This window comes from Microtus oregoni, unplaced genomic scaffold (assembly GCF_018167655.1).
Source record: "Microtus oregoni isolate MIOR12 unplaced genomic scaffold, Mior012 000271F_ref0000453, whole genome shotgun sequence".
Taxonomy (NCBI): Eukaryota; Metazoa; Chordata; class Mammalia; order Rodentia; family Cricetidae; genus Microtus; species Microtus oregoni.
In genome coordinates this window covers 788-28,206 of record NW_024544949.1, presented here as the reverse complement: position 1 = coordinate 28,206, position 27,419 = coordinate 788, and the positions used below count along the sequence as shown (strand labels likewise).

At 42.0% G+C, this 27,419-nt stretch overlaps 1 protein-coding gene across 1 annotated transcript; it reads right to left on the bottom strand.

Moving 5' to 3' along the window:
- Positions 1–13,149: 13,149 nt before the first annotated feature.
- LOC121445681 (UDP-N-acetylglucosamine--peptide N-acetylglucosaminyltransferase 110 kDa subunit-like) lies at positions 13,150–26,553 on the bottom strand (the record flags this gene model as incomplete). The annotated part of the gene is made up of 10 exons (XM_041647831.1): positions 13,150–13,789; positions 15,007–15,130; positions 15,404–15,656; positions 19,258–19,410; positions 21,888–22,058; positions 22,148–22,264; positions 22,358–22,528; positions 22,955–23,080; positions 26,198–26,287; positions 26,395–26,553. Coding segments are annotated over 10 exons (1,539 nt in total), but the record flags the coding sequence as incomplete, so codon positions are not given.
- Positions 26,554–27,419: the final 866 nt, after the last annotated feature.

The window sequence follows — 27,419 nt, the reverse complement described above, 5'->3', positions numbered from 1 at the left end:
CTGCCGCTACTGCTGCTGCTGCTGCTGCTGCTGCTGCTGCCACTGCCGCTGCTGCTGCTGCCGCTGCCGCTGCCGCTGCCACTGCTGCTGCTGCTTGAATCCATGTTAAGAATATAACTGGGGAAAAAAAGAGGCTTTTACAGTGAGGGCTAGGGAGGCAGAGGCAGGCGGATCTCTGTGAGTTCGAGACCAACCTGGTCTACAAGAGCTAGTTCCAGGACAGGCTTTAAAGCTACAGAGAAACCCTGTCTCAAAAAACAAAAATAAATAAATACAAAAACCCTGAACCTAATCTTTGGGGGGTGGGAGGGCAAAAAAAAAAAAGAAAAGAAAAAAATAAAGTGAGGGCTACCAATAACACAGGCCATATAATATCAAAACTCTCCAATAAATGCTAAAAACAAGCAACTTCTGAAATGCAAGGGCATAAAATACTTTTAAGAGCTTATGTGCCGGGCGGGGGTGGCGCACGCCTTTAATCCCAGCACTCGGGAGGCAGAGGCAGGCGGATCTCTGTGTGTTCGAGACCAGCCTGGTCTACAAGAGCTAGCTCCAGGACAGGCTCCAAAACCACAGAGAAACCCTGTCTCGAAAAACCAAAAAAACAAAAAAAAAGAGCTTATGTGCACTGGATGGTGGTGGTGCACACCTTTGATCCCAGCACTCGGGAGGCAGAGGCAGACAGATCTCTGAGTTTGAGGCCAGTCTGATCTATAGAGCAAGTTTCAGGACTGGCTCCATAGTTTACTGAGAACCTCTGCCTCAAAAAACAAACAAACAAACAAACAAAAACAAAAAAAAGCTTTCATGTGTCCAGGTTGGCTTCAATAGCAAAATAATAATCTATTACATTAGATACTGAGGTGGCATTAAACCCCATGTAATATAGAACAAGACCTTGAAGTTTTTATCCTCCTGCCTCCTCCCTCTTGAGGATTGGGACTACAGTAGTATGCCTGCCATGCTCAAGTTTATGTAATGCTGGTGACTGAACCCAGAGTTACATGCATGCTAAGGTAAATACCAACTGAGCTAGATCACAGCCCCTATATGCACTTCTTTTTAAAAAGATTTTAATTTTTTAATTGTATCTGTCTGTCTGCCTATATGTGACTGCAAGTGCCTGTAGTAACCAGAGATATTAGAACCCTCTAGAGCTAGAGTTACAGGTGGTTGTGAGCCATCCAACACTGAGTTCTGGCAACCAAATTTGGGATCCTTTAAAGAGCAACAGGCACTTCTAACTGCTACAACATCCTTCTCAAGTCCCTATATGTATATATAACTGTCATCAAATGTAAGATGTGCAAATTTCAGAAATATGGAGATATTTCAGAACTGAACGGTGAAATAGCTTGATTCAGACCTCTCCAACTATGCTAATAACAGTCTGCTGTAAGCCGGCTCACCTAGACTTTCACAAGACAGGCTCTTGAGCAGTAGTTATAAAAGAACTGTTTCTTTCATAGGACTACTGTAAAAAGTAAACCAGAAAATGGCTGTCCTCTCTCTTCTCTACCCCTATGGTACTACCACTTCTGCCCATCACATTTTCTTACCACAATTCACTGTAAATGCTTATATACGTATCAATCTGCTACCCTAAACGGGAAGCAACATAATTAGGAAGTATTATGTGTTTACTTTTGGTCACTACAAAGTCAGAATAACTGATGCATCAATATCAAGGAGTGGTTCTAAAATCAGGTGGCTCATGTATATAGCCTCAACACTTGGGAGGCTTAAGGAGGAGACTGTCACAAGTTCCAGCCCAGTCATAGCCATCAGAGAATTCCAGGTCATTTTTAGTTATGGAGAAAGAATATTGTCACAAGTTCCAGGCCAGCCTTTAGCTATGGAATGAAAAAAAAAAAAAAACAACAAAAAAAACTTAATACTTTTTTTTTGGATTTAAAACTTTTTTTTTAAAAAGTGATTAAAAAATTTTAAAGTCTAAAAAGAAAAATAAAAGTGATCCCCTTTTTATTTATGATCTTCTAATCTTCATCACAAAACCTCAAGGTTTGAAAGGTTACTTTCAAGGTTTTTAAATTTTTATTTATGTCACTGTTTGCCTATGGCACAGTTTACCACCAAAAGAGCAGGTTGGATTCCCTGGGGCTGGAGTTAAAGTGGTTATGAGCTACCCAATTCTGGGGTTGTAACTCTGAAAAAGTAGCAAGCGCCCTTAGCCACTGAACCATCTCTCTATCCCTGAGAATCTTTGCCTACTAGATTCTACTGAGTACTCAATTTTCTCCAGGTGAATCTTTGCACTTCTCACTTCAGAAACCCAGATCCTCAATCCTCATCAAATGCTGGAGGTATGCCTGGTGTGGTAGCACACACCTTTCATCTTAGCACTCAGGAAACTGAGCAAGAATTCAGTTTGAGGTCAGTGTAATCTAAGTATTAAATTCCAAGATAGCCAGGCTATAGAGACCATCGCAAAAAATAGAACAAGTTGAACCTATCCCAGCACTCAGGCAGAAGCAGGCAGATTTCTCTAAGTTTGAGGTCAGTGTAGCCTATAGAGTGAGTTCCAGGCCAGCCAGTAAGACCTTGTCCCAAAAATACAAACACACACACACACACACACACACACACACACACAAAAAAAAACCCAGGGTTTCTCTGTAGCTTTTTGGAGGCTGACCCCTGGAACTTGCTCTATAGACCAGGCTGGCCTCAAACTCACAGAGATCCACCTGATTCTGCCTCCCAAGTGCTGAGATTAAAGGCGTGCACCATCACAGCCCAGCATAAATACAAATTTTTAAAAGTAAAAAAAGAAACGAGATAAAATAGCTTTTTGAGTTAAAGAAAAAGTACTAGTAGTGGAATTGCTGAAGAAGATTGTGAATATTTAAAATGGGGTATGGTGGCCCTGATCATTAATAGTAGAAATAAGGAGGCAAAGGCAGGTAGACATCTGTGTTGAAGCCTGAGAGTTCCGGGCCATCCAGCTCTACATAGTGAGATCCTGTACCAAAAATTGGGTAGAGGTATGGGTATTTAAAATACTGGAACTGCTGAACTTTCCTCTAAAAAGCTCAGTTTATATTCCACTCAATTCTATGGCTATAGACTACATAATGAGACTCTTAGGTCTAACCTGGGCTACAGAGTTAAAATTCTCCAAAACAAAATTCCCCAAATTATTGATTTTAAAAGTTTTTGTATTTTTAGGAAAATAGCCTATTATAATATAAAATGCAAAATTCACCTATCTTTAAATTTTTCTTTTAAGTCAAGGTCTCACACAAGTTCCAGGCTGGACGGAACTCCCTGTGTAAGTCAGACTGGCTTCAACTACTTTAACAAGCTTCCCATCAACATAGCCTTTCCAGTGCTAGGAATTACACCATACCCATTTTCTTAAAGTTTTAGGGTTTTTGTTGTTTGTTTCTTAATATCTGTGTGAAACTTATTTTGGTATAAGGAGTGAATCAAGTAAGAATTACAACTTTTTTGACAACTTCATACACAGAAATGTAATGCACTTAGACCACATTCCCCTCCATTATCCTCTCATCTCCGTCCTCCTCACACAGAACCCCTTCCTTTCCTCTCCTACTTCCACATCTTTTGGGGGCACTGTATTTAGTTAGGGTTGCTTGAAAAAGCATGAGTGTGTAAACTTCAAGTTAGCAGGACTAATTCCCCAATTCCAACTTTTTTGAGTTGCTTTGTTTTTTCTAACGCTAGTGATTAAACCTAGGGCCTTGAATATGTTCTAATTTGTTTTTTTTTCCCCAAACAGTTCATTGACTATCAAATTGCCTGCTGACTTATCTACTGCCTCCACTCCTTTCAAATATCATTTTCACCATGAACTAAACTTTCTTTGTATTTTATCTATTTCCCACCACTCTGCTCTGTACCTCCCTCCATATTTTATCCCCACGGACTGACATACTGCAGTATTTCAAATAAGAGCATTCAAAGAATGCTGAAGAGACATAGCTATTTTAAATACCTCTGTGATCATGATGAAAATCATTTTTCCTGAGTCTCTCTGGGGGCAGCACTATCAACAATGGAGTGGAAAAAAATCAAACAACATTAGATATGAATTTCAGAGTGACTTTGCAGGAATTATTCATACTCAATAATATGTTGTATGACCTGGGCAGTGGTGGCCCACACCTTTAATCCCAGCACTTGGGAGGCAGAGATAGGTGGATCTCTCTGAGTTCGGGGCCAGCCTGGTCTATAAGAGCTAGTTCCAGGACAGGCTCCAAAGCCAGAGAAAGCCGGCCTCGAAAATATATAAACTGTTGCATGCTTCATAGAATTATGAGTTTCTGGCCACTGACAAAGATATGTAAAACTCTGGAATTATAGAACCCAAGATTCTTATTTCTTTACAATTTTAAGACCAACCAAGTCCAGGCAAGTGAAATGGCCCAGCAATAAATGGTGCTTACCACGAAATTTAACAACCTGAATTTAATCCTAGGGCCGAATTTAATCCTAGGGGCCTATATAGAAGAAAACGAACTCCTGTAAGTTGTCTATCTTCTGCTCTCCATACATCCACCATTGCACATGCACGTCTACACAAAAATAAATAAATGCAAGTTTTTAAGAAGATTAACTGAGTGGTTCGGTGGTAGCACACACCTTTAATTCCACCACTGGGAGGCAGAGGCAGGAGGATCTGCAGAGTGAGTTCTGGCACAGCCAGGGCTAGCAAGCAGTGAAACCCTGGGTCAAACAAAAAATAAAATTAAAATTAAAAATATTGAGATAGTAGGGTATGGTGACTCAAACCTGCAACCTCAGTACTCAGGAGGAAAAGACATGAAAAGACATAAAGATCCCAAGGTAAAGGTAGGCCTGGTCTACAGAGCAAGTTCCAGGACAGCCAGGGTTACACAGAGAAACCTTGTCTTGAAAAAAAAACACAAACAAAAACCCCACACAGTCCCAAAAAAAAAAAAAGCCAGGGTAGGCACACACCATTAATCCCAGCCTGGTCTACACTGTTGAGTTTCAGGACATACAGGGCTAGTGAGGCCTTGCCTCAAAAACCAATAAATAAATAATTCAGAAGGCAGAAGCAGGCCAATATCTGGCCTGGTCTACAGAGTAAGTTTCAAGGAAACCCTGAACTACACAGGGAAACCTTATCTAGAAAAAATAAATTTAAAAAGCCAAAGGCATGTAGTAGTTAGCCCTTAATCTACTTCAAGTGCCACTTTAATGAGGCATAAAGAGGAAGACAAACCTCAATTTAACCTAGTTTTATTTCAATACGGGTCGTCTTTATCAATTTCTCAACCCCTAGTCTCTCATAAGCTGCTGTCATGGCCTCACATTCGCAGGGCAGAACTCCCCCTGCAGCTCTGGCTAAGAGACTTCCTAGTCCTCACTAGGGTCTGATCCTGAGAAGTGAGCCATACCAGGTCTCATGACAGGAGGCTACCCGGGTCGCTCCCGCTCCCACCGGCCCCTCCCACCCAGGCCAGTCGCTCCTGCCACCCCCCCCCCATCAGTCACTCTGTTCCCCGCTATTCGCCCCTGCCCACCCACTCCCTCAGGACGTGAGTCCCATCCCCGCCATCCGCTCCCCACTCCCGCCACCGCCCCCTCTTCTGGTGTTGCGCCCTTTGGGGGGGGGGCTCCCCCCCCCCCCCCGCCCCCGCCAGCCCTGCCCCCAATACTCCCTCCCCTCGCAGGAAACGCGCCGCCAGCAGCCCCCACCCCTGCTTTGGTGCCTCCAGTCCCCGTGCCTCACCAGCCAGCCCCGCCCCCGCTCACCCCCCCATAGCAGCGATTGGCTTCGGTCTCTCCAGCCCCGCCCCCGTGCCTTACCAGCCAGCCCCGCCCCCGCTCCCCCTCCCCTTGCAGCAATCCAGCTTCAGTCCCTCCAGCCCCGCCCCCGCTTGCCCCAGTCTTGCAGAGCTCAGCTCCCTCCAGCCACCCCCCCCCTTGCAGTCCCTGGCGGCCCTTGCAGCCCACGCACTCAACCCTAACTCTAACCCTGCTGCTTTGCCACCAGCCAGTCCAGCCCCCTCCCTCCAATGCCTGTGCCCTTGCCCCCTCATCCGCTGTAGTTGGCCCGCCCTAAGTCGACCACGCCCCGCTCGGTCAGGGTCCCCTCCGCCACTATTGGACCCTGCCCTGTCCCCACTTGGGTCCGCCAACTGATTCCCACCCCATCTCCAGTGCAGTCCCGTTGGTCCCCTCCCATTCCCGCCAGCATCTGCCACTCAATGTCCCCAGGCTTCCGCAGCTTCCTATTGGCTGCAAAGCCAGGGGTTCTTTCAGGCTCCTCCCCCAACCCACCACGGGCCTGTTTTTTGAAAAAATTAACACAATAGCTTCCCATTGGCTGAGCAGGCAGGGATTCTCTCAGGCTCCTCCCCCCAACCAGCCCGACCGGCCTGCCTAGTATTGGTGGAAAATTCTAGAAATAGCTTCCCATTGGCTGAGCAGCCAGAGGCTCTCTCAGGCTCCTCCCCCCAACCCACCCAATGGCCTGCCTAGTATTAGTGGAAAATTCTAGAAACACAATAGCTTCCCATTGGCTGAGCAGACAGGGGCTCTCTCAGGCTCCTCCCCCCAATCCACCCAATGGCCTGCCCAAGTTTTGTGGAAAATTCTAGAAACAGAATTGGCACTCTTCTAATTCTAGAAACTTCCAATGAGACTTCTTCGACCCCTCCTTCTTTTCCCCACCTGCTAGGCCACTGGTTTACTGTCCATGATCCTCAAACATCTCCCCTCAGCTCACCAACAATCCCATACCCACTTGGACACCTCCAAGTGGGTGTGCGGCCATAACACTATGTGCAGACAGAGCTGCGCCATTTCTTCCACAGCATAAAAACTCTCTATGCCGCTGTTGTCCCACCTGTCCCAGACCCGACCTCCTACCTCCTGAACCGGCCACCATGGCACCTGTTTGGAGCCAGAACTGCCCTCTTCCCACTACTCACTTGTCCCACTTGTCCCTCCATCCTCCCACCCCGAGACCTTCTCAAACCCCCTCAGAGGTTTCAGTCGAGGTCTCCGCACCCCAGCCACACCGCCATGCTGGTAACAGCTTTAAGGGGAGGGGGGACCGGAGGACCTTTCTGGCAGTGCCAGGGATGGTACTCAGCTACATTCCCGCCCACTCGACCCCTCTGCCCTTTTTCTGGGGGAAAAAGGGTCTAAGGGAACTTCAGTTCCATAGTTCCCGTGTTCACACACAGAAGCCGAGGTGAACAGTCGCGGTGGCGCTTTTAACAACATCCACCACACTAAATGAAGCCGCTGCCCCACCTAGGCCGCCTTCTCCGTACCTGCTCCGGCGGTGTCTGGCTCCGGCTCCGGCTCCAGCAGTGTCTGGCTCCGGCTCCAGCGGTGTCTGGCTCCAGCGGTGTCTGGCTCCGACTCCGGCTCCGGCTCCCGGTGTCTGGCGCACCACACAGCAGACCCTCAAAGGAATGGTCCGGTCCTGATGAAATGGCCGCCAGCACTGACACAGCCACCACCAATGGCTCCTGCGCACGTCACAGCCACAACCAATGGCTCCAGCGCACGTCACAGCCACCAATGGCTCCGGAGCACGTCACAGCCCCCACCAACGGCTCCGGAGGCGCTCCCGCGCGCCGGAGTGGGTTTGAAACGGCTGCCAGGCACAGTGCCTCTTATAAGGGACAACCCTCCCCCCACAGGAACTGACGTTTTCCCGCCTTCCTGTGCCCACCTATCACAGCTCATCATAGAGCAAATTTGCATGTTACTATGGAATCGGGCGTACCAGCTTCCAGAATGGAATCCCGTACTGCCGAGATAGCGCCTGTGACCAAGATATAGCACTTGTGACCAAGTAGCACTTGTCCATCCATTTTGATGAGCACCATCCATTTTGGAACAATTCTCACTGCCCCCGTTTTTTTTTTGCCCCTATTTTGTTTTTGCGATTTGATCTATGTAGTACGGGCTAGAGTAATGAAATTACAGATATATAGCTACCATGCCTGGCTTCTAATAGCTTTCTGAGTGCTAAGAAAAACCAAACAATTCTTTAAAAAGTGAGAATTTGAAGGCTAGTTCTACTTACCTTGCTTAAATTGCCAAAAAAAATATTTTTTTTTGGTTGTTTGAGACAAGGTTTCTCTGTATAGTCCCACCTGTACCCGAACTCGCTGCCCTCTAACTCATTGCCTCCGCCTCCCGAATGCTGGGATTAAATGCGCCACCACTACCGGGTTGCCCAAATCTTTTAAACGTTTATCTACCTGGTTGGTCTTCCAACTACTCTGAGCGCTGGCTGGCAGAAAGGACCATCTAGTCCCCTCAATAAAAGTAAGAGGGAGCAACGCAAAACAAAAACATCTAGCAACAGAGATCTGTGGTGCTGGCATCCAGAATTGTCAGACCCTGGAGAAAAAAAAATGGAGTACGGTTACTTTAAGCTTTTCAGTACCCATTCAAAACGCAACAAGAAAAACAAGTGCTCCAAAGCTACACAGAGAAATCCTATCTTGAAAATAAAATAAATAAAGCAAACAACAAACAAAAAAAAATCAAACAAAAAAAATCAAACACGAAGGGGCCAGGTACAGTGGTGCACACCTTTAATCCCAGCCCAAGGGAAGCAGAGGCAGTCAGATCTCTGTTGAGTTCAAAGACAGCCTGGTCTACAGAGTGAGATCCAGAACAGCCATATAGTGATACCATGTCCTGAAAAGGGCTGGAGAGATGGTTGCTTCGGTGGTTAAGAGCACTATTCTTGCAGAGGATCTGGGTTTAATTCCTAGCACCAGTACAGCGGCTCACAACCACCCATTAACTCCAATTCCAGAGAATTTAAGGCTCTCTTCTGACCTCCTCAGGCACCAGTGCACACATAGTGCACTGACATACAGGCAAGCAAAACCTCATACATGTAAAAGAAATTATAAATATAAAAAATTAAAATCTAAAAAAAATGTGTACATAAGCCTCCTAGACACTGGCATGCCACACCCTCGTCGCAGCTACTCAGGAAGTGAGACCGAAGAACACTTTGGGGAACCCATGAGCGTACCTAAACAACAAAAGGAAACTATTGTCTCTAAATAATTAAAAATTCAACGTTAGGGTCCAGGAAGATGGTCCAGTAAGCAAAATGCATGCTGGATCAGCATGAACATAGAGTACAGGTGTCTCTTTAATCTCAGGGCTGGAGATAGGGCCAGGTAAGTAAGGGATGGAAGATGGAAATAGTGAACTAGAAATAAGATGGAGCATCCCAGAGAGAGAAACAACTGACATCCATACAGAAACAAACATATATTACACACCCAAATTTTTAAAAATAAAAATATGGGGCTGGAGAGGTGGCTTAACTGTTAAGAGCACTGGCTGCTCTTCCAGAGGACCCAGGTTCAATTCCCAGCACTGGCATGGCGGCATGCAATCATCTGTAACTCCAATTCCAGGAGATTCAACACCCTCTTCTGGGCTCTGTCACCTCACGAACATACAAGCAAAGTACCCATACAAGACCTAAAAAGAAATATTAAAATGCAATGTTAACACTCTCATTTTAAGAGGCTAAACAACTAGAAAGTGGCATAGCTAGAACGCAATTGTAATAGCTCTAGTTAGTTCCAAAGTGCACGATAGATAGATAGATAGATAGATAGATAGATAGATAGATACTAGGTAGATGAGTAAATGAATACAAACAAGCAGGCTCCTTGAACGGAAAAACAGTAAGAATAATAGTAACTCTCCTCCACAAAAATGAAGATTGCTTAACGATGTGGATTAGAAGTATAGGTCAAGAATCTAAATGGTAGGTATAAGAAACATAAGCCAAGAGTGTCTATATACGCTATACTCCCAGCACTTGAGAAGGGGAGGAGAGGTTCAAGGCCAGCCTGAGAAATGTTGTGAAATTACCTCAACAACAAAAAGCTTCAAATAAAAGTTAGAATTCAAATTAAACCTTCAAACAGTTCAGCCAAAGACAAAGACACATACCTGTAATTCCAGATCAGGAAGCTGAGGCAAAAGGATAAATGTGAAGACAAATTTGAAGCCAGTCAGTACTTAGTGATATCTTGTCAAATACAAAATACCAGTAGGATAAGAAGGCACATGCTTATAATCTCTTTAACATCAGCACCCGGGAAGCAAAAGCAGTAAAACCTGAAGTTCAAGGCTAGCCTTGGCTACAGAAAATCCTCTCTAAAACTGCAAAAGAAGTTAAAATTCAGGCTGTTCAGCAATTACACAAATTTATTTAGTCTGTTCAAGGAATTTAGACTGAATGCAGGAGCCACCGAAGGAGATAAATGAAACAATCTTAACAATAAGGGTGAAAGACAGACTTACGACTAGTTGACTTCATCCCACACTACAGAGTGGTGAGGCCAACCTTTTTCCCATACCATCTTTTTTGTTTGAGACAGGGCTTCACTAGATAGCCTGGGATGCCCTTGAATCTCTAGTGCCTACCAATTCTGTCTCAGCCTACCAGTGCTAGGATTTACAGCTCTGAGTCAGAACACACACTCTAATACTATTAATCATTATGACCCAAAGTATCCAGATTCCAACAAACATAAGTCTCATTAGGGCTTTGGAGGTACAATAAGATTGTTAATTATATGAAAATTTACTTAATATTATTTGAACAGTTAAAGTATCTTATGTGTACGGGTTTTGCCTGCATGTATGTCTATGCACCATGTATATATATATATATATATATATATATATATATATATTTAATTTTTAAGTGTTTTGCCTGTATGTATATCCATCTGTGCACCACATGCATACCTGGTACCCAAGAAGGCCAAAAGAGGATATCGGATCCCCTGGAACAGAGAGTTACAGATTACCAAGTAGGTGTTGGGAATCGAACCTGAAGCCTCTGGAAAGTGCACCCAAAATTCTCAACTACTGAGACATCTCCAACCCCAAACATTTCCCTTTTATCTCTGAAAAAACTGGAAGCCAAACTTGTGACTGAGTTCAACCATTGTCCAGAGAGAAGGGGAAAAAAAACTGTAAGTACCATATTAAAAAATGAGATTATATGGGCTGTACCTGTAGCTCAGTATTTATGTACTTGACATGCATAGGGCACTCTGCTTAGTCCCCAGAATGGAATGTAAACAAAGAATGACCCACACACAAAAGTGTATACAGGTATTTGGGGCTCTGCTGATCCCTTAAAGTATTATTTAGTATCTCCAATCCTCCCATCAGACTTGGCAAAGAAAACAAAGTTATTTTTTTAAAAAAAAAAAAAGATTTATTTATTTATTTATTTATTATGTATACAACATTCTACCTCCATATATGCCCGCATGCCAGAAGAGGGCACCAGATCTCATTACAGATGGTTGTGAGCCACCATGTGGTTGCTGGGAATTGAACTCAGGACCTTTGGAAGAGCTGCCAGTGCTCTTAACCACTGAGCTATCTCTCCAGCCCACAAAGTTAATTCTTAACATCACACCTAAAGTAAGGAAACACTTCCTGGTCATGCTGTTTTGAGCTATTCAAGCATAGGTTTCGCCAGTAATACTTAACATAATGAGACAAAATACATCAAGCCACATTAAGGGGAAATCATCCATTTATTGTTTAAAGATTGCAAGACAACATCTGAATTTCTGGAGCACAATTTAAGTGCTTTACTTTTTCAATAAAGCAGAGTATAATAGAAAAAAACAAATTAGTTTCCAGTAATATCTATAACTCTATCAGAATTAAGTCTTCCACAGACATGTTACCTGGAAAGAAAAGCCTGTTACAATATGCAAAGCTTCAACCAGAGCGGCTACTTTTTGTGCCAGGAAAAAGTTCATCCCTATAGGAGGAATGATGTGCTATGTAAAATGGCCACAGATCACAACTTCAGCGGCCCTGGACATCTATCATCCAATCCCACATTTAGCAGTTCAGTGGTTTTTCAAAGTCAGTTTACCTGTAACCATGCTGGCAACCTTTAACTGAGATTTATTCAGTTAAAAAATAAATTAAGAAATCCCTTAACTGTTTTCCTTGATTTACATTACTAAAGGTACACAGTTCATTACAATGTAATTCTGCTTCAGAATTACACGCGAGACTCCTTGCTTAGGTTTTAACTAGCAGTAAAAAAAAATCACAAATTCAAGTTCTTTATTATCAACAACTTGTCAGCTAAGGTACATTCAGGCAACAGCTGCAACTACAGAATAGATGCACTGCCTAGGTGCTTTGGAAAGACGTAATCTAGAGCGCTAACAGACAAAACTGGTCAGTGGCTGGAGTCTGAGTGCTATGTCCTATGGCCGCCTGTTTAAGCCTCAAGCCCTCTACCCTTTTATTGAAATGCAACTGTCCTTCATCACCAAGAACTCGAGCTCCAGGAGGGCAAATGAATGTCTAACTTGTCCTCTAAACCAAGTAGTGACACAAATTCACTACTATCAAGGCTGAATCCACAAACTTAGAGACTAAGTCAAGAAGATACACACTAACACAGTCTGAAAAATAACTGCTTGTATAGAGATGGTCCTTTCAGAGCTTTTACGTCAAAATCTGTCAGTGAACAGTATTTAATATACAGAAATAACTGCAACTTACTAATCAAATATTTGAATACTTATACTTACCTGGAATTTCATTTCTGCTGAAAGAAATAGGAAGAACAGGACTCACTTTAAAAAACAAACAAACTTTAGAAAGGAAAGTAAAAATCTCATCACACACTAACACTTTTGGAAGCAGCATAGGAGGGGCAGTCAAGGGCTTAAACACTGGTGAAATAGCTAAAAATCAGGCAAAAAAAAATCTACATTATTATCAATAACAGTACCACAACTGTGCCCTTCATGATTAATATTCACTCCTTAAGAATTTTCATTTGGCACCAGATGGCGTGCTTAAGAGAAACACTCTGGGATGTTTGAAACAAGACTTAGTTTTGTTAGCACTCACAGGAGAATTTAAAGGAAGTGGGGGAAAAGAAATGGGAAAGAGGCTGAAAAAATCCTAAGTCACTGTCTAAATCAACAAAGCACTGACAGTATCAAGCATTAGGTCAGACACTAACTAAAACGACTGATATAGGCTCAAATGGTTTATAAAACCTATAAAAAGACTACACCAGCACGGTCCCTGTCACCCTGTCAGAGTTCAGACACTAAAACAGGAAGCAACATTTTAGTTTAAAACCTTATCTCAGAAGAATCAAGATCACTTCACGTAAGTAAAAATACCTGAAAGCAAACATTTTTAAAAGCTCCAATACCCAAAATATAAAGGAAAAAAGGATCAGAAGACTCAATCTATCCATGGAATCACGAAATGGCTGGTCAATCTCTATCTCCCTCCACATTAAGCATCCCATGGAAGACCAAGGGAGACCAGACCTTCCAGACCTCTGCACCACCTGCTTACTGCAAAACTCTACAGAGATTCCTTGTGGAGTAGCAGTTTCTTATCTCTTGTATCTCCCTATCATGCAGGAAGCAAGTCTGGCTGTGCTATTCTATTATCGTTATATATCATCCATCTGCAACAAGGTACTGTACAGATAAGTACAAAGCATGTTATCTAGTTCCCTTTCCCCCAGAAGGTTGAGGCTCAGGTATAGGGGTAATTCTCCCGTGCGCAGTCTTTTATTCAGGCTGACTCAGTGACTTCAACAGGCTTAATCATGTGGTCAGGTTTGTTGCCGGCTGCATAATGCTCCCACATCTGCAGATAGAGCCGCTCTAATTCCATTGTGTACTGTTTGGTGTTGAACAGAGGACTAGATATTCTCTGTTTCCAGACTTTGCCACGAATTTTCTTCAGGCTAGGTAATAAAAACAAAGAGAACCTATTTTACAAATCAGAACAAAAACTCAGAACTAGATTCTATAGTCATTTTTGTGGCATAATAATATAAAAAATTTTTTTTCTGCTTGGCCTAGCAACTTGACACACATATCTGGGAAGAGGGAACCTCAAGTATTCATAAGAATGGTCTATGGGCATGTCTGTAGGTCATTTTCTTGATTCTTGATTAATGACCCAGGCCAATATGGCCAGTACCACCTCTAGCAAACTAGGGGGATCAAGCCAACTAGCAGTGTTCCTCCATTTCTGCACTTCAATTCTTGCTTCCAGGTTCTTGTCATGGCATCCATTCATGATGAACTGTGATATGGATATGTAAGGCAAATAAACCCTTTCCTCTCCAAGTTGATTTCTGTCATGGATTTTAACATATCATCAGAAATATACTGAGCTGGGTGGTGGCACACGCCTTTAATCCCCGAACTTGGGAGGCAGAGGCAGGTGGATTTCTGTGAGTTTGAGGCCAGTCTGCTCTACAAGAGCTAGTTCCAGGACAGCTAGAGCTGTCACAAAAAACAAAAAGCAAATAAACAAACAAAAAAAGGAAATATATTGAAAGTGAAAGTTGGCTGTCCATTGATTAGGCTCTACTCAAATGTATTCATAGTACTATCAATGCTTCCTTTCAAAAAAACAAAACAAAAAGACCCTATGGACTATGTGTATTTGGGTATATATGCTTGTGTTTGTGTGTGCATGTAAAGCCCAGAGGACAACAGCTGGCCTTGAACTCAGATCGCCTGTCTCTTCCTCCCAAGTGTTAGGACTAAAGGCATGCACCTATACCACACAGAAAAAAAAATTAATGCTTTAAACAAACACCATAAAACAAAGGGACAAATTAGAAACACTATTTCATTGAATGGGCGAAGCTCCATTTACCTTAGCATGATCCCTCTAATTTCCACTCATTTTCAGTCAACTAAGCTTTTTTTGTGATTTTTGTTGTTGGTGGTGGTTTTTTAAAATACTATGAAGAAATGGATACTAGGCTAAAACATCTGATGCTTTGAAAGTTCTTTATTAAAGTCTAGTGATTACTTGAGAGTTTAGATTATGTCCCCTTCTATCCATAGAGCATACAACTTAATTCATCTATTTTATATCATCCTTAATTTATGACTTTATTTTGTCACATTTTCACATATAGTTTGTTCCTGGCAGTTTACTTACTATTCTAGATCAGTTCCTAGTTTCACAGCTATGTCTTCATATTCTTGTCTGCTTTTAGCAATGAGCTCAAGACATCCTAGGCAAGTGAGCTGAGAAGCCGCAACTCGAGAGGCGAGAGTCTCTCCTAGAAGGTAAAAATACTAATTGCTCATCTTAGAACTATAGGTCACATAGTCATCATTGGTAATTGCATTTAAGTATCTACACAGTACAAGACGAGGAGGATGGTGTCAAGTATTCAGGCTTGAGTAAGTCCCATTTTCTATTATTCTGCCTTAATTACTTCTAATACATATAATTTCACCTTCAAAAAAAAATTTCACCTTCAAGTACCCCTCGACCCAAAAGAAAAATGTTAACGAATAAAGAAGGATTCAGTGATTTGTCAGCCACTTACCTGGCATAGTCACCATGGGTGTTCCTGCCCAGAGAACATCCATTCCTGTGGTGTGTCCATTACATAAGGGAGTGTCCAGACAGACATCAGCCAGCTGACCTCTTCTGACATGCTCCTCTTTCGGAGCCACAGGTGAAAAAATGATACGATTCTGGGGAAGACCCATATTTTGTGCATATTGTTGAATATTGGGTTCTCCTACTGCTGGAAAACGCAACAGCCAAAGCACGCTATTAGGTACACGTTTCAGAATCTAAAAAAAAAAAAGAAAAGGAAAAAGAAAAGATTAATAGCACATCTGCCCTTTCCCAAAACCACTCAGAAAGTGTGACTGACCCCCAACACCACCTAATCTGGGCATTGTGGCACATACCTATGATCCTGGCAGAACTGAAGCAGGAGGTTTCTAAGGTTTCTAAATTCAAGAAGACTCTGCCATAAACAAGTGAAGAAGCCTGTTTGGGACCTAGGTCTTTTCTTTAAAAAGATGAATTAAATCATCTGAGTTACTTCTTTTCTCTTAGCTGTCCCCAGAGAGTTTGAGGACAGAGAAAAGAATTAGAAGACAAAAGTCAAGTTACTAACGGGTACAATCTGAGGCAGGAACTAATATAGGAAGTGGTCTTTGTTAAAGATGGGAATGTGGGTGTCTTTATGTTTGCTTTTTTAACTTACATTTCTTAAAAAAAATCTTTTGACAATTCCATTATATATTTTTGGAAAGAGTCATTTCCACCCTCCACTATTCACCCCTTCCATTTTTACTGAACCCCTCTTACCTTCACCTTTACCGTTGTTATTTTGTGTTTATGATCCACTGAAATTAGTTGGGATTGCTTGCATGAAAATGGGTGAGGTGAGTTACTGGAGGATGGGCAAATGCCCACCACAGAAAAGAACTCTCCCTCTGCAAGTAGCCACCAGGGAGCGCTGAGGCTCTGTAAGCCTCTACTCCTATTTTTGTTTTTAAGGAACAGGGTCTCATTAAGTTTTCCAGGCTGGCCACAAACTCATAGACTCTAGCAACTCTCATATCTCAGCCTCCAGAGTAGCTTGAAGTACCGGCACATTTTACCATACACAGTACTTCAAATTTTAAATCCCCCACCTCACCACATTACAAGAGTAACTTGAAAATTTGCCCAAATTGCCTAATGTCAACCAGAAGGCAGCATAAACTTCTATAAATGACCAGGGAGAAAATAGTACTGGCTTTTTAGTCACTGCCTGTTTTGTAGCTTGAAAGCAGCCATAGATAGTAAGTGTATAAACACATGTATGTGGCCATGTGTCAAAGTTTTATTTATAAAAATAAGCAATGAGCCGGGCGGTGGTGGCGCACGCCTTTAATCCCAGCACTCGGGAGGCAGAGGCAGGCGGATCTCTGTGAGTTCGAGGCCAGCCTGGTCTACAAGAGCTAGTTCCAGGACAGGAACCAAAAGCTACGGAGAAACCCTGTCTCGAAAAATCAAAAAAAAAAAAAATAAGCAATGAGAGGCTGGGAATGTACCTCAACGGTAGAGTACTTGCCTAGCATGTGCAAGGACCTGGGTTCCACCCCAGCATCAAAAAGTACCAAGCAACGAGCCAAGCAGTGGATTTGGCCTCCAGACCAGTTTACCTACTCCTGATTCAGAAGTGCATTTATTCAACATATCACAGAACTTCACACTTCCTTCTCTGAAAAATTTGAGAATAGACAAATTTCCAAATTCAGACTATTTCACATTTTTAAACATACAATGTACATACATTTATCTAACACTCTTGGAAGCAACTCCTTGTTTTTTTTAAACACTTTAGTATCTCTATATTGAGATGCAGGAATATTCATAAGCAGAATTTTTTAAAAAGTAAAACTAGCCTACTGTTAGGTAAGTTTTGGCTAAAGCGAGGATTCAGGGAAAATAGAGGCTTACTCATCCACTTCCTCTCTTTCTACATTACCCTTCCCTTTCAAACAAATAGAACAGATATGGGGAGGGGGGGATCAAGCAAGGAATGATTTCTTTCTAACAACATTAAGGTAAAATATAGCATTTCAGTTATACAAACTCAGGGCCAGCTGGCCGCATACACTCAGTATTGCACTTCTACAAACCAGGCTCATGAGCTGATTGCAAAATAGGGCTATTGACCAATTCTTTCCTGGTTAATGTCATAGAATTGCAAGGATGTTAAATATGGATGTCCACACAGCAAGTTTTGCTATCAGTTCAGGCCAGGGGTTAGGAAACTATGGCCTGAAAACCAAGTATGGCATACAGCCAGTGTTTAGAAATAAAATTTGATATGCTAAGCCATGGGTTAATTTATATAATATCTAAGTGTTTTCATTATATATATATACTATAAATAAAAAGGAGAGATGACTAGATTACTTATTAAAAAACTGAAAATTTCATTTACTAACTCTTTAAGAAGAAAAAGTTCGATGACATCAGGTTTGGACAAAACACTTTGAATAAACAAATAAATGTTTATTGCATGAAATTTTAAAAAAAAACACAAGACTGAAACCAGGCTTGGTGGTACACAACTTTAAACCTAGAACTCAAGAGGCAGAGCAGGTGATCTAAGTTTGAAGCCAGCCTGGACTACATAGTGAGTTCTAGAACATTCAGGGCTATATAGAGACACTGTCTTCAAAAATGAAAATAAATACACCAAAAGACTGGGGATACAGCTCACTGGTACAGAGCTTGCCTACTGTGTATCACACCCTGACCTTGATCCCCACACACTGGAGGAAAATACAACAACAGTAGGTAAAATCAAAACTGAAGATGACTGTGGACATAGCTCAGCTGGTAGAGTTATTTGTCTAGCATGAAGGCAGCCCTGGATTACTTTCTAGCACCACATAACCAGATGTGGTGGCAAACCTGTGTTATCCCCGTACTTGGGAAGTACAAGAATGAACAGAAGTTCAGTATTATTCTCTGCTATGTAACAAGGCCAGCCTGGGATACATTGAGACCTCATCTCAAAAACAATACAAGTAGCATTATACAGAATGAGTGGATTTCATTTATATATTTAGGAATACACATGAATACACACACCATTAACAATTACTACTACTAAAAAAGAAGCACTGGGCGGTGGTGGTGCACGCCTTTAATCCCAGCACTCAGAAGGCAGAGGCAGGTGGATCTCTTGAGTTCGAGGCCAGTCTGGTCTACAAGAACTAGTTTCAGCAATGAGGACTACTGAGAACTCAAGAACAATGGCAATAGGTTTTTGATCCTACTGCACGTACTGGCTTTGTGGGAGTCTAGGAAGTTGGGATGCTCACCTTACTAGACCTGGATGGAGGTGGGTGGTCCTTGGACTTCCCACAGGTCAGGGAACCCTGATTGCTCTTTGGGCTGACAAGGGAGGGGGACTTGATTGGGGGAGGGGGAGGGAAATGGGAGGCGGTGGCGGGGAGGAGGCAGAAATCTTTAATAAATAAATAAATTTAAAAAAAAACAATAAATAAAAAAAAAGAACTAGTTCCAGGACAGTTAGGGCTGCTACAGAGAAACCTCTCGAAAGAAAGAAAGAAAGAAAGAGAAACAAACAAGCAAGCAAACAACAACTAAGGAAAAGAAAGCTGTGAATTTGAAAAAGAGAAAAGGGACTGGACCTGGGGAACATGGGAGAGAAGAAAGGGGGGGGGAAATTATATTGGTTATATTATAATCTCAAAAAATAAAAATGATTTAAAACAGCTGAAAATGTCACAACTTTTGGAGCTAAGAAATGAGCATAATAGTCCATAAATGAAAGAAGCTTCAGCAAGGTAGCCCAAATACATAATCTTTACTCATCAATACGCATTAATTAATAACAAATCTACACATACTCACATTTGCCCACATCTGCAGGGTAGAAGGGTCAATTTTATATAACTGATTAAAGTTACAGTACACAATGGCATCTTCTGGTAGCCCGTACTGGGAACGGGTGGTTACAATAATGGTACGGGGAACCTCCTCTCCAGTTGCAGCTTTATTATTGATCTAGAATAACAAAAAGAACATGATTAAATTTAGAGTTAGCACTGGCCAAAGGGAATTGCAGATGTGGTTCAGCTGGTCAAGATGTAAGAAGCCCTGGTTTTGATTCAAGTGTTGCATAAACCAAGGCACAGCAGTACCCAATTATAATTCTAGTACTCAGGAGATGGGGGAAGAAGGCTCAGAGATCAAGATTTGAGGCTAGCCTGGGCTATATGAAAGCCCTACCCCAACAAGCCAAGAAATGGGAGTATATCTACATGGCAGAGTGTTTATCTGGAATGCACAAGGTCCTGGGGTTTCATCCAACACACACACACGTCCAGGAAGGCCTCACACTATGTACAGGCTTCAGTCAACAGTAAGACTTCCCAAATGCTAAGATTAGAGTGTTGTGTGTGTCCCTATGCCTGGCCTGTTTTTTTGTTTTTGTTTGCTTGTTTGTTTAAGACAGGGTCTCACTATGTAGCTTTGGCTAACCTGGAACTTGCTATGTAGACCAGGCTGGCATCAAATTTGTAGGCAGACAGATTTCTTATGACTCTGAGGACAGCCTGGTTTAACATAATTCATGGCTAGCCAGGGCAACATAGTAAGAGACAGATGCAGAGAGAGAGAATAAAAAGAGTGCCATGAGTCAGTGAGCTAGCTAGAGATGGCTCAGTTCTGTAAGAACACTAGCTGTTCTTCCAGAAGACCTAGGTTAGAGCTTCAGCACCCATATGGTGGGCAGCTCGCAAGCATCTATAATTCTAGTTCCAGAAGACCTGATGCTGTCTTCTGGCCTCCCTAGGCACAAGGCACGCACATAGTACAGACATATGTTCAGGCAATATCGATACACATAAAATATTTTTTTAGAAAAAGAATCAATTCAAAATATATAAAATGGTATAAAGATTTTAACTTCTGTCCCTGAACTGTAATGAGAAAATATTTTTATATAGTTTACTTTTTTAAAAAAAGATTTATTTATTTATTTATTTACTTACTTATTGTGTATACAGTATTCTGCCTACATGTATGCCTGCAGACCAGAAGGGGGCACCAGATTTCATTACAGATGATTGTAAGCCATTATGTTGTTGCTGGGAATTGAACTTAGGACCTTTAGACAAGTAGGCGGTGCTCTTAACCACTGAGCCATCTCTCCAGCCCTATAGTTTACTTTTAAGACATAAAAAGTTACACCATTACTTTGACTTAAGAGTAACTGCCCTATGAAAAGAGGCCAGGCCGGGCAGTGGTGGAGCACACCTTTAATCCCAGCACTCAGGAAGCAGAGCAGGCAGATCTCTGTGAGTTCGAGGCCAGCCTGGTCTACACAAGCTAGTTCTAGGACAGGCTCCAAAAACTATGCAGAAACCCTGTCTTGAAAAACCAAAAAAAAGGGGGGGGGGGCGCTGCCAAGTTTGAGAACAGCCTGGGTTACATAGCCAGATCCTGTTTCATGGCTAGTGGTGGTAGCCTTTAATGCCAGCACTTAGAAGGCAGAGGCAGGTAAATTTCTCAGCCCAGGGTCAGTTTATTCTATAGAGTTCCAGGACAGCCAGGGCTCCAAAGAAAAACTCTTGTCTCATAAAACAACAACAACAACAACAACAAGTACTAAAAACCCCATAACCAACAGTAAAGCTTCTGCTTTTTTTTACTCTGTTCTTCATGGATGAAATAAATGCTCTTCTCCAAATCATATCCTCTCTCCAAGGCAAATTTCAATTACTCCTCCCCAAAGGGTCTCTTCTCCCCAAGACTCAAGACTCCCCCTTACACTGATGGTCAAGTCCTTCAACTACAGTTTTATTTGCAAATCCCATACTTGTCGAAGACTGCCTTATGCTGTTACATGAGTATGGACATCTCAATAATGTTGTCAGCACCTAAGAAGTCTAAGATTCCTGCCCTATGTATTTGCCTCTTCCAGTATGCATCTCTCTCTCTCTCTCTCTCTCTCTCTCTCTCTCTCTCTCTCTCTCTCTCTCTGAATGCATACTATATTATTGGGGCTAAGACATGAGTTCTAAAGTAATTCCATTTGCTGAAGGATACAAATACAAACATTACACTGCACTATGCTGAATGTAACAATATACCCCAAAACAACAGAAGCACAGGAGACAAGTACCAATGAGTATGGAAAGAGAGGCAAAAGATCAGTTCAGTAACTGGTTCCCATAAGAACTATCTGAACTGAAAGGCGAGGCAGGATTTGGCCAGGAAAAGGGTGAGTTTACAGAAGCAAGCAACCATATGGTGCCTAGAGGTAAGAGAATAAAGGCACAGACAGGCAAAAACAAGCATTAGCACAGTAGGCACTCACTAAGGAGCCTGATGGTTGAAGCCGAATGACTTTCAAGACCAGACACAGCTACAAGAGCAAGTTTCCAAGAAGCTTATTTCCTCCTCTGTAGAATAGAGTGGTTATAAGGCTTCAAGGAAATGATGTATGGATGGTGGCACATAGTTAAGGTCTTTCCCACCTGTGTAGTTGCCAGTCCATTGCTAATACTGAATCCATTAATTGTTATCTGAATCTGTCCTCTGTTAATCATTTCAATAACTGCTTCTGCAATTGTATTCATGGGAATGACAGGCATATTAAGAGCTGTGTTACTGCTGTCTACATTGTCACCTCCATCAGGACATTTCATCTGAAAACAAAATCCAAACAGAAATGCATTATAAGAAAAAATTAACAAATTTAGTTCATTTCAGTAACAAATGCCGACTGGGTTCTGACCTTGACAATCTTCACATCTGGTAGACTATCAAGAAATGCTTTGAGATCGATGCCATTCAGAACTATCCGATTGTCGTAAATGTGCCCATTGGATTTAAAATCGATGACTACTTTTTTCTAATGGAAGAAAAGTTGACATGCCTGTCAGGGTGCATATGGACAATCCAAGGGGAAAAATGAATTAACCCCATAGCATTATTTTCTGCCTACCTTCAGGTGAGGGAACATATTAGCATGATCACCAATAAAAAAAGTATGAGGCATGTAAGCCAGTTTCTCAGAATACTGTTCTGCAACTTCAGCTGGGGAAGTTTCCTGATCAGTGATGATATAATCCATAAACAGTGCACCACTAGTCCCAGGGTATCCCAGCCACATTGCCTAAAAAACAATCAGACCGAAAACTAAGAACTTTTATCCATCTGTAAACCTACCAAATTATTCCAGTTTTTCAAAAGAGGATCTTCATCTAAAGGCTCCCAAATCACTTATGTACATATATAAAGGAGGCTGACTTCTTTGGCCAAGAGCAATCCAGCAGCTTTTCAGACTAACCCTGTAAGTGGTAAGGTGTTCTTCAAATATATTAGACAAAGGAGCTATTTATTATAAAACCATGAAATGCTAGTCTCCATTGACATTTTACCTGTGGGCACTGGGTCTACACCCAAAAAACTATCCTAGTACATACAAGAACACTCAAGAATGTCTATCCTGTTGTTTTCAAGGGTAGTTAGCCAGATGGAAGAAAACCAAAAACCACTGTCTTTTTAGTACAATAAACATTGTGAATGATTATTCTCTTACCTGAATAGGAGCTGGCCTGAGAGCAAAGAGCTCATTTCGAGCCCCCTTGGTATACCCATTCATATTTACAAGGATGTGAATTCCATCTTGGTGAATGCGGTCAGCTGCTTTTCCATTGCATGGAATCTACAGGATAAACAGTAAGAACTATGTAGAATCTCAAGATTAATTCGATTGGTTTTAATAGGATTAAACAGAATTCAGACCTAGATGCAAAAGAGGTGAATAAACTGGGTATAGTGGCTCACTCTCATAATCCCAGCACTTGGGAGGTAGAAGTAGAAAGATCAGTTAAACAACAACATCAGCTACATGAGACCCTGTCTCAACAATAAAGGAAGCAGACTTTCCTTCTAAATTGGATGGATTAGTAACAGGGTTACAGAAGGGAGCGAGTATTTTAAATGGGCCTTCAAAGATGAACAAGAGGCTAAGCATATTTGTTACAAGACTTGAAGGCAAGGATTCAGGAAACCTGAGACAAAATCATGAGTTTCCACTAGCCAGAGCTAAACAGATTCTGTCTCAAATCAATCACAACAATTACTAGATGTTTGATACTCTATAATCTCAATGAGAAACAGTATAAATAAGATGAGAGATGACTCAGTGAGTAAGAGGACCTAAGTCTGGATTCCAGCACCCACATAAAAAGCCACATATGACCACACATGTGCACCTGGAACCTCAGCTCAGGTCTGTGGGGGTTGGAGACAGGAAGATGAGTCAGTTTCAGTCTTGAGAAAATAAGGCCAAGAGTGGAGGAGCAAGATCTCCACAGTTGGCTGGGTAGGAAGGCACACACCTTTAATCCCACAATCTGGGAGGCAGAGAGAGCTTACTTGGAGGCCAATCTACACAGTGAGTTTAGCTGACCTTCAGAACAGCCAGCCAGGGCTATGAAGATACCCTGTCTCAGAAAAAAAGAAGAAGAAGAAGACGAGGAGGAGGAGGAGGAGGAGGAGGAGGAGGAGGAGGAGGAGGAGGAAAGAAAGAAAGAAAGAAAGAAAGAAAGAAAGAAAGAAAGAAAGAGAAAAGAAGCCAAAGATATCCAACATCCTACTCTGAGCAACATATGAACCTGCAAGTACACCTACATGTACACTAATCACAATACACATACACACATGCCAAAAATGGAAAAAAATACAGCGACAGGTGCCTATAATCCTAGCATCTGAAGACTAGATTGACTACCTAGTGAGACCCTATAGCAAAAAAGGGGTACAGGGCTAGAGAGATGGCTTAGTGCTCAAGAGCACTGAAGGACTGACTACATGTAGAACTCAGCACCTACATGGTTAACAACCATTTGTAACTCCAGGGCATCCAACTCCTTTTGACCTCCAAAAGCACCAGGCACAAACATAATGTACATATATGGTGCACATATAAACAAACATAACACACATAAAGATAAATCTATCAAAAACATTCAAAGCCAGGTCGTGGTGGCTCACTCCTTTAATCCCAAGGATCTCTGTAAATTCCAGGACAGTTTCAGAGGTCTACACAGATAGTCCCAAACGAACCAGGAACACATAGTGAGCCTGCCAAATCAATCAATAGATGGCTAGATAGATAGATAGATAGATAGATAGATAGATAGATAGGCAGGCAGATAGATGAGGGAAGAGTCGTTCAAGATATCTCTCATTTGCAATTCTAGCACTAAGAAGGCTGAGTTCAAGGCTAGCCTAGGCTACACTGGGAGTTTACAGGCAGTTCTGATCACATAGTTAAAGTTTTGCCTCAGAAAAATAAAAATCAAAGCTGGAAATGCAGCTCACTGGGTAGAATACTGCCCTAGTTAGTATGTACCAGAAGTGTATGAGACTGCTCACAGTAAGAAGGCCAGCCTGGGGTACCGTGAGACTCTGTCTCAAAAATCAAAAGCAGACCAGACATATTTTTGAAGTAGTAACCATGCTACAAAAGATACTGGTATGCAAACTTTATTAAATGAGATAACTCTCCCAACCCATCTAAGAAAATGTCTATTATTTACTCATTCAGTTAGTTATTTATTGGTTATTTGAAACAGGGGTCTCCCTATGTAGCTCTGCCTGGCCCGGAACTGCTAAGTATATCAGGCTGGCCTCAAACTCAGATCTACCTGCTAGGAGCTACACCATCCCTAGCCTTGTTTTTGAAACAGGGTCTCTAGCCCAGGCAGACCTTGAACTCTACGTAGCCAAGGATGACCTTTAACCCTGATCCTTCTGTCTCTGTCTCCACCTCCAAAATGGTGAGATTATAGGTATGAGTCACAACACCCAGTTTATACAGTACTAAGAATCAAACCCAGAGTTTTGTGTATAATAGACAAGCCCTGTACCAACTGAGCTATGTCCCCAATCCCATTATTTACATTTAGATGTGTGTCTACATGCAAACACACTTATTCATATTCATGTCTAAATATGTGACTAACAGAACCCATAGCAAATTTAATTCTCCCATAGGTTTCAACTTTGACTCATCATAAAATTTACAGAGGAAAAAAAATAGAAACAAAGACAAACAACCAGTAGGGTATGGTGGCTGAAGCAGGAGGATTAACAAAAGTTCAAGGCCCACTTTGTGAATTACAAAAGAATAAAACAAAAAGACCATACACACACACAAATGCAAAAACTCAAAAATAGATGGGCTTTTTGCTGCAGCCCCCTCCTTTAAAAAAATGAGATGGGGGCGGTCTCACATAGCCTAGTCTGTCCTTAAACTAGCTATTTAGCCATTTACCCTTCTTGATTTTGTTCAGTATGTATTAAAAGTATCTAGAAAAGTTATATATCAAACAGAGTTATATCACATTTCTATTTTATGTACAACTTAAAAGTCATGCCAAATAAAAATGTAAATGACCAAGGAAACAAGGGCAAATTGCCCAAATACAGTAGTTACTCCTTTTAATACCCATCATCAAAAACTACAAACATGAGACCCTCCATTCAACTCCTAATACAAAAAAAACCCACTTTGTACCAAAAGGGTTTTTCTTTTTCAAATTTACTCAAAATTTAAAACATAAAGGCACTTGCTGTGCTTGCAGAGGACCTGCATTTGCTCCAGCACCCATGTGACACCCTGTAACTCCATGTCTGGGCGATCTGACACCCTCTCTTCTGGCCTCCTTGGGCACCTGTCTTCATACAGGCACATCCCCACATACCATACCAAACACATATACTTAATTATGAAATCTTAAAATCTGAAGAAAAGGATCTGTGTTTTGCCTACCTGAGAAAGATCAATGAAATGATTGGCTTCTGCCATGACCTTCACTCGGAAGTTTGTACCGTCATCTGGGCTCAGGGCATAACAGAACACCTAAAAGACAGAGGAGGGCATACTTAATAACCTTGGCTCCAAGCCTCTCAAAACACTGGGCTTAACATCAAAGATGACAGAAGAAAGTCACCAGAACCTACTCTTACCTCAAATTTATCAGGATTGTGCATGCCTGGAATAGACTGCATAAGGTGAGAAGTAGGGTGATTCCCAAAGTCAGAACTCACATACCCTACACGCAACCGGCCATCACTGAGCTTCAAGTCTTTTGGATGCTCATATGGTGGTTTATGAAGGACATTAATCTACCAACAGAATACAATGGTCGTTAACAAAGTCAAGTCATGTGCAAATTTTTATCTAAAAGAAAAAAACCGATAACAGGGACTTGTGATTAGTAGTGTGTTTTGACTAGCGTGTATAATGCCCTAAGGGTTCTGTCCCCAGAACTACATAAAGAACAGGCATGATAGTACCATCATTGATCCCAATCATTAGGAGGTGAGGCATAGTTTGAAGGCTGAGTTTGAAGTCAGCCTGGTCTATGCACTGAGTTACAGGAAAGCCAGTCTGACATAGTGATCAAAACAGAACAAACAACAAAAAATAAATGGACATGTTGGTGCACTCTTGTGACCCCTGCAATTGGGAGGTGGAAGCAAAAGGGATCAGAAGTTCAAGGTAATCCCCAGCTACATAGAGAGTTTTAAGGCCAACCTGATATACATAAGACCTGCCTCAAAAAAAAAAAATTTAAGTGAAATAAATGAAAGTAGAATCTAAAATCATATAGACCCATAATTATGAAAAAACTTTAGTGAGGCCGGGCAGTGGTGGCACACACCTTTAGTCCCAGCACTCGGGGGGCAGAGGCAGGCGGATCTCTGTGAGTTCAAGGCCAGCCTGGTCTACAAGAGCTAGTTCCAGGATAGGCTCCAAAGCTACAGAGAAACCCTGTCTCGAAAAACCAAAAACTTTAGACAGCAAACTTCACTTATGTGGCCAGTTTAATGGCGCCTTCGAAGGTAAACAGCTGTGTATGGTGGCTGCATAGTGCTCATGCTTCATATCTGACCTGAAGTGTAGAAAATATGCCTGAACAGACTCCAACATGAAATATGGATAGAGTATGATTATTTTAGGAAATTCGACAAAGAAGCATTTTTGTATT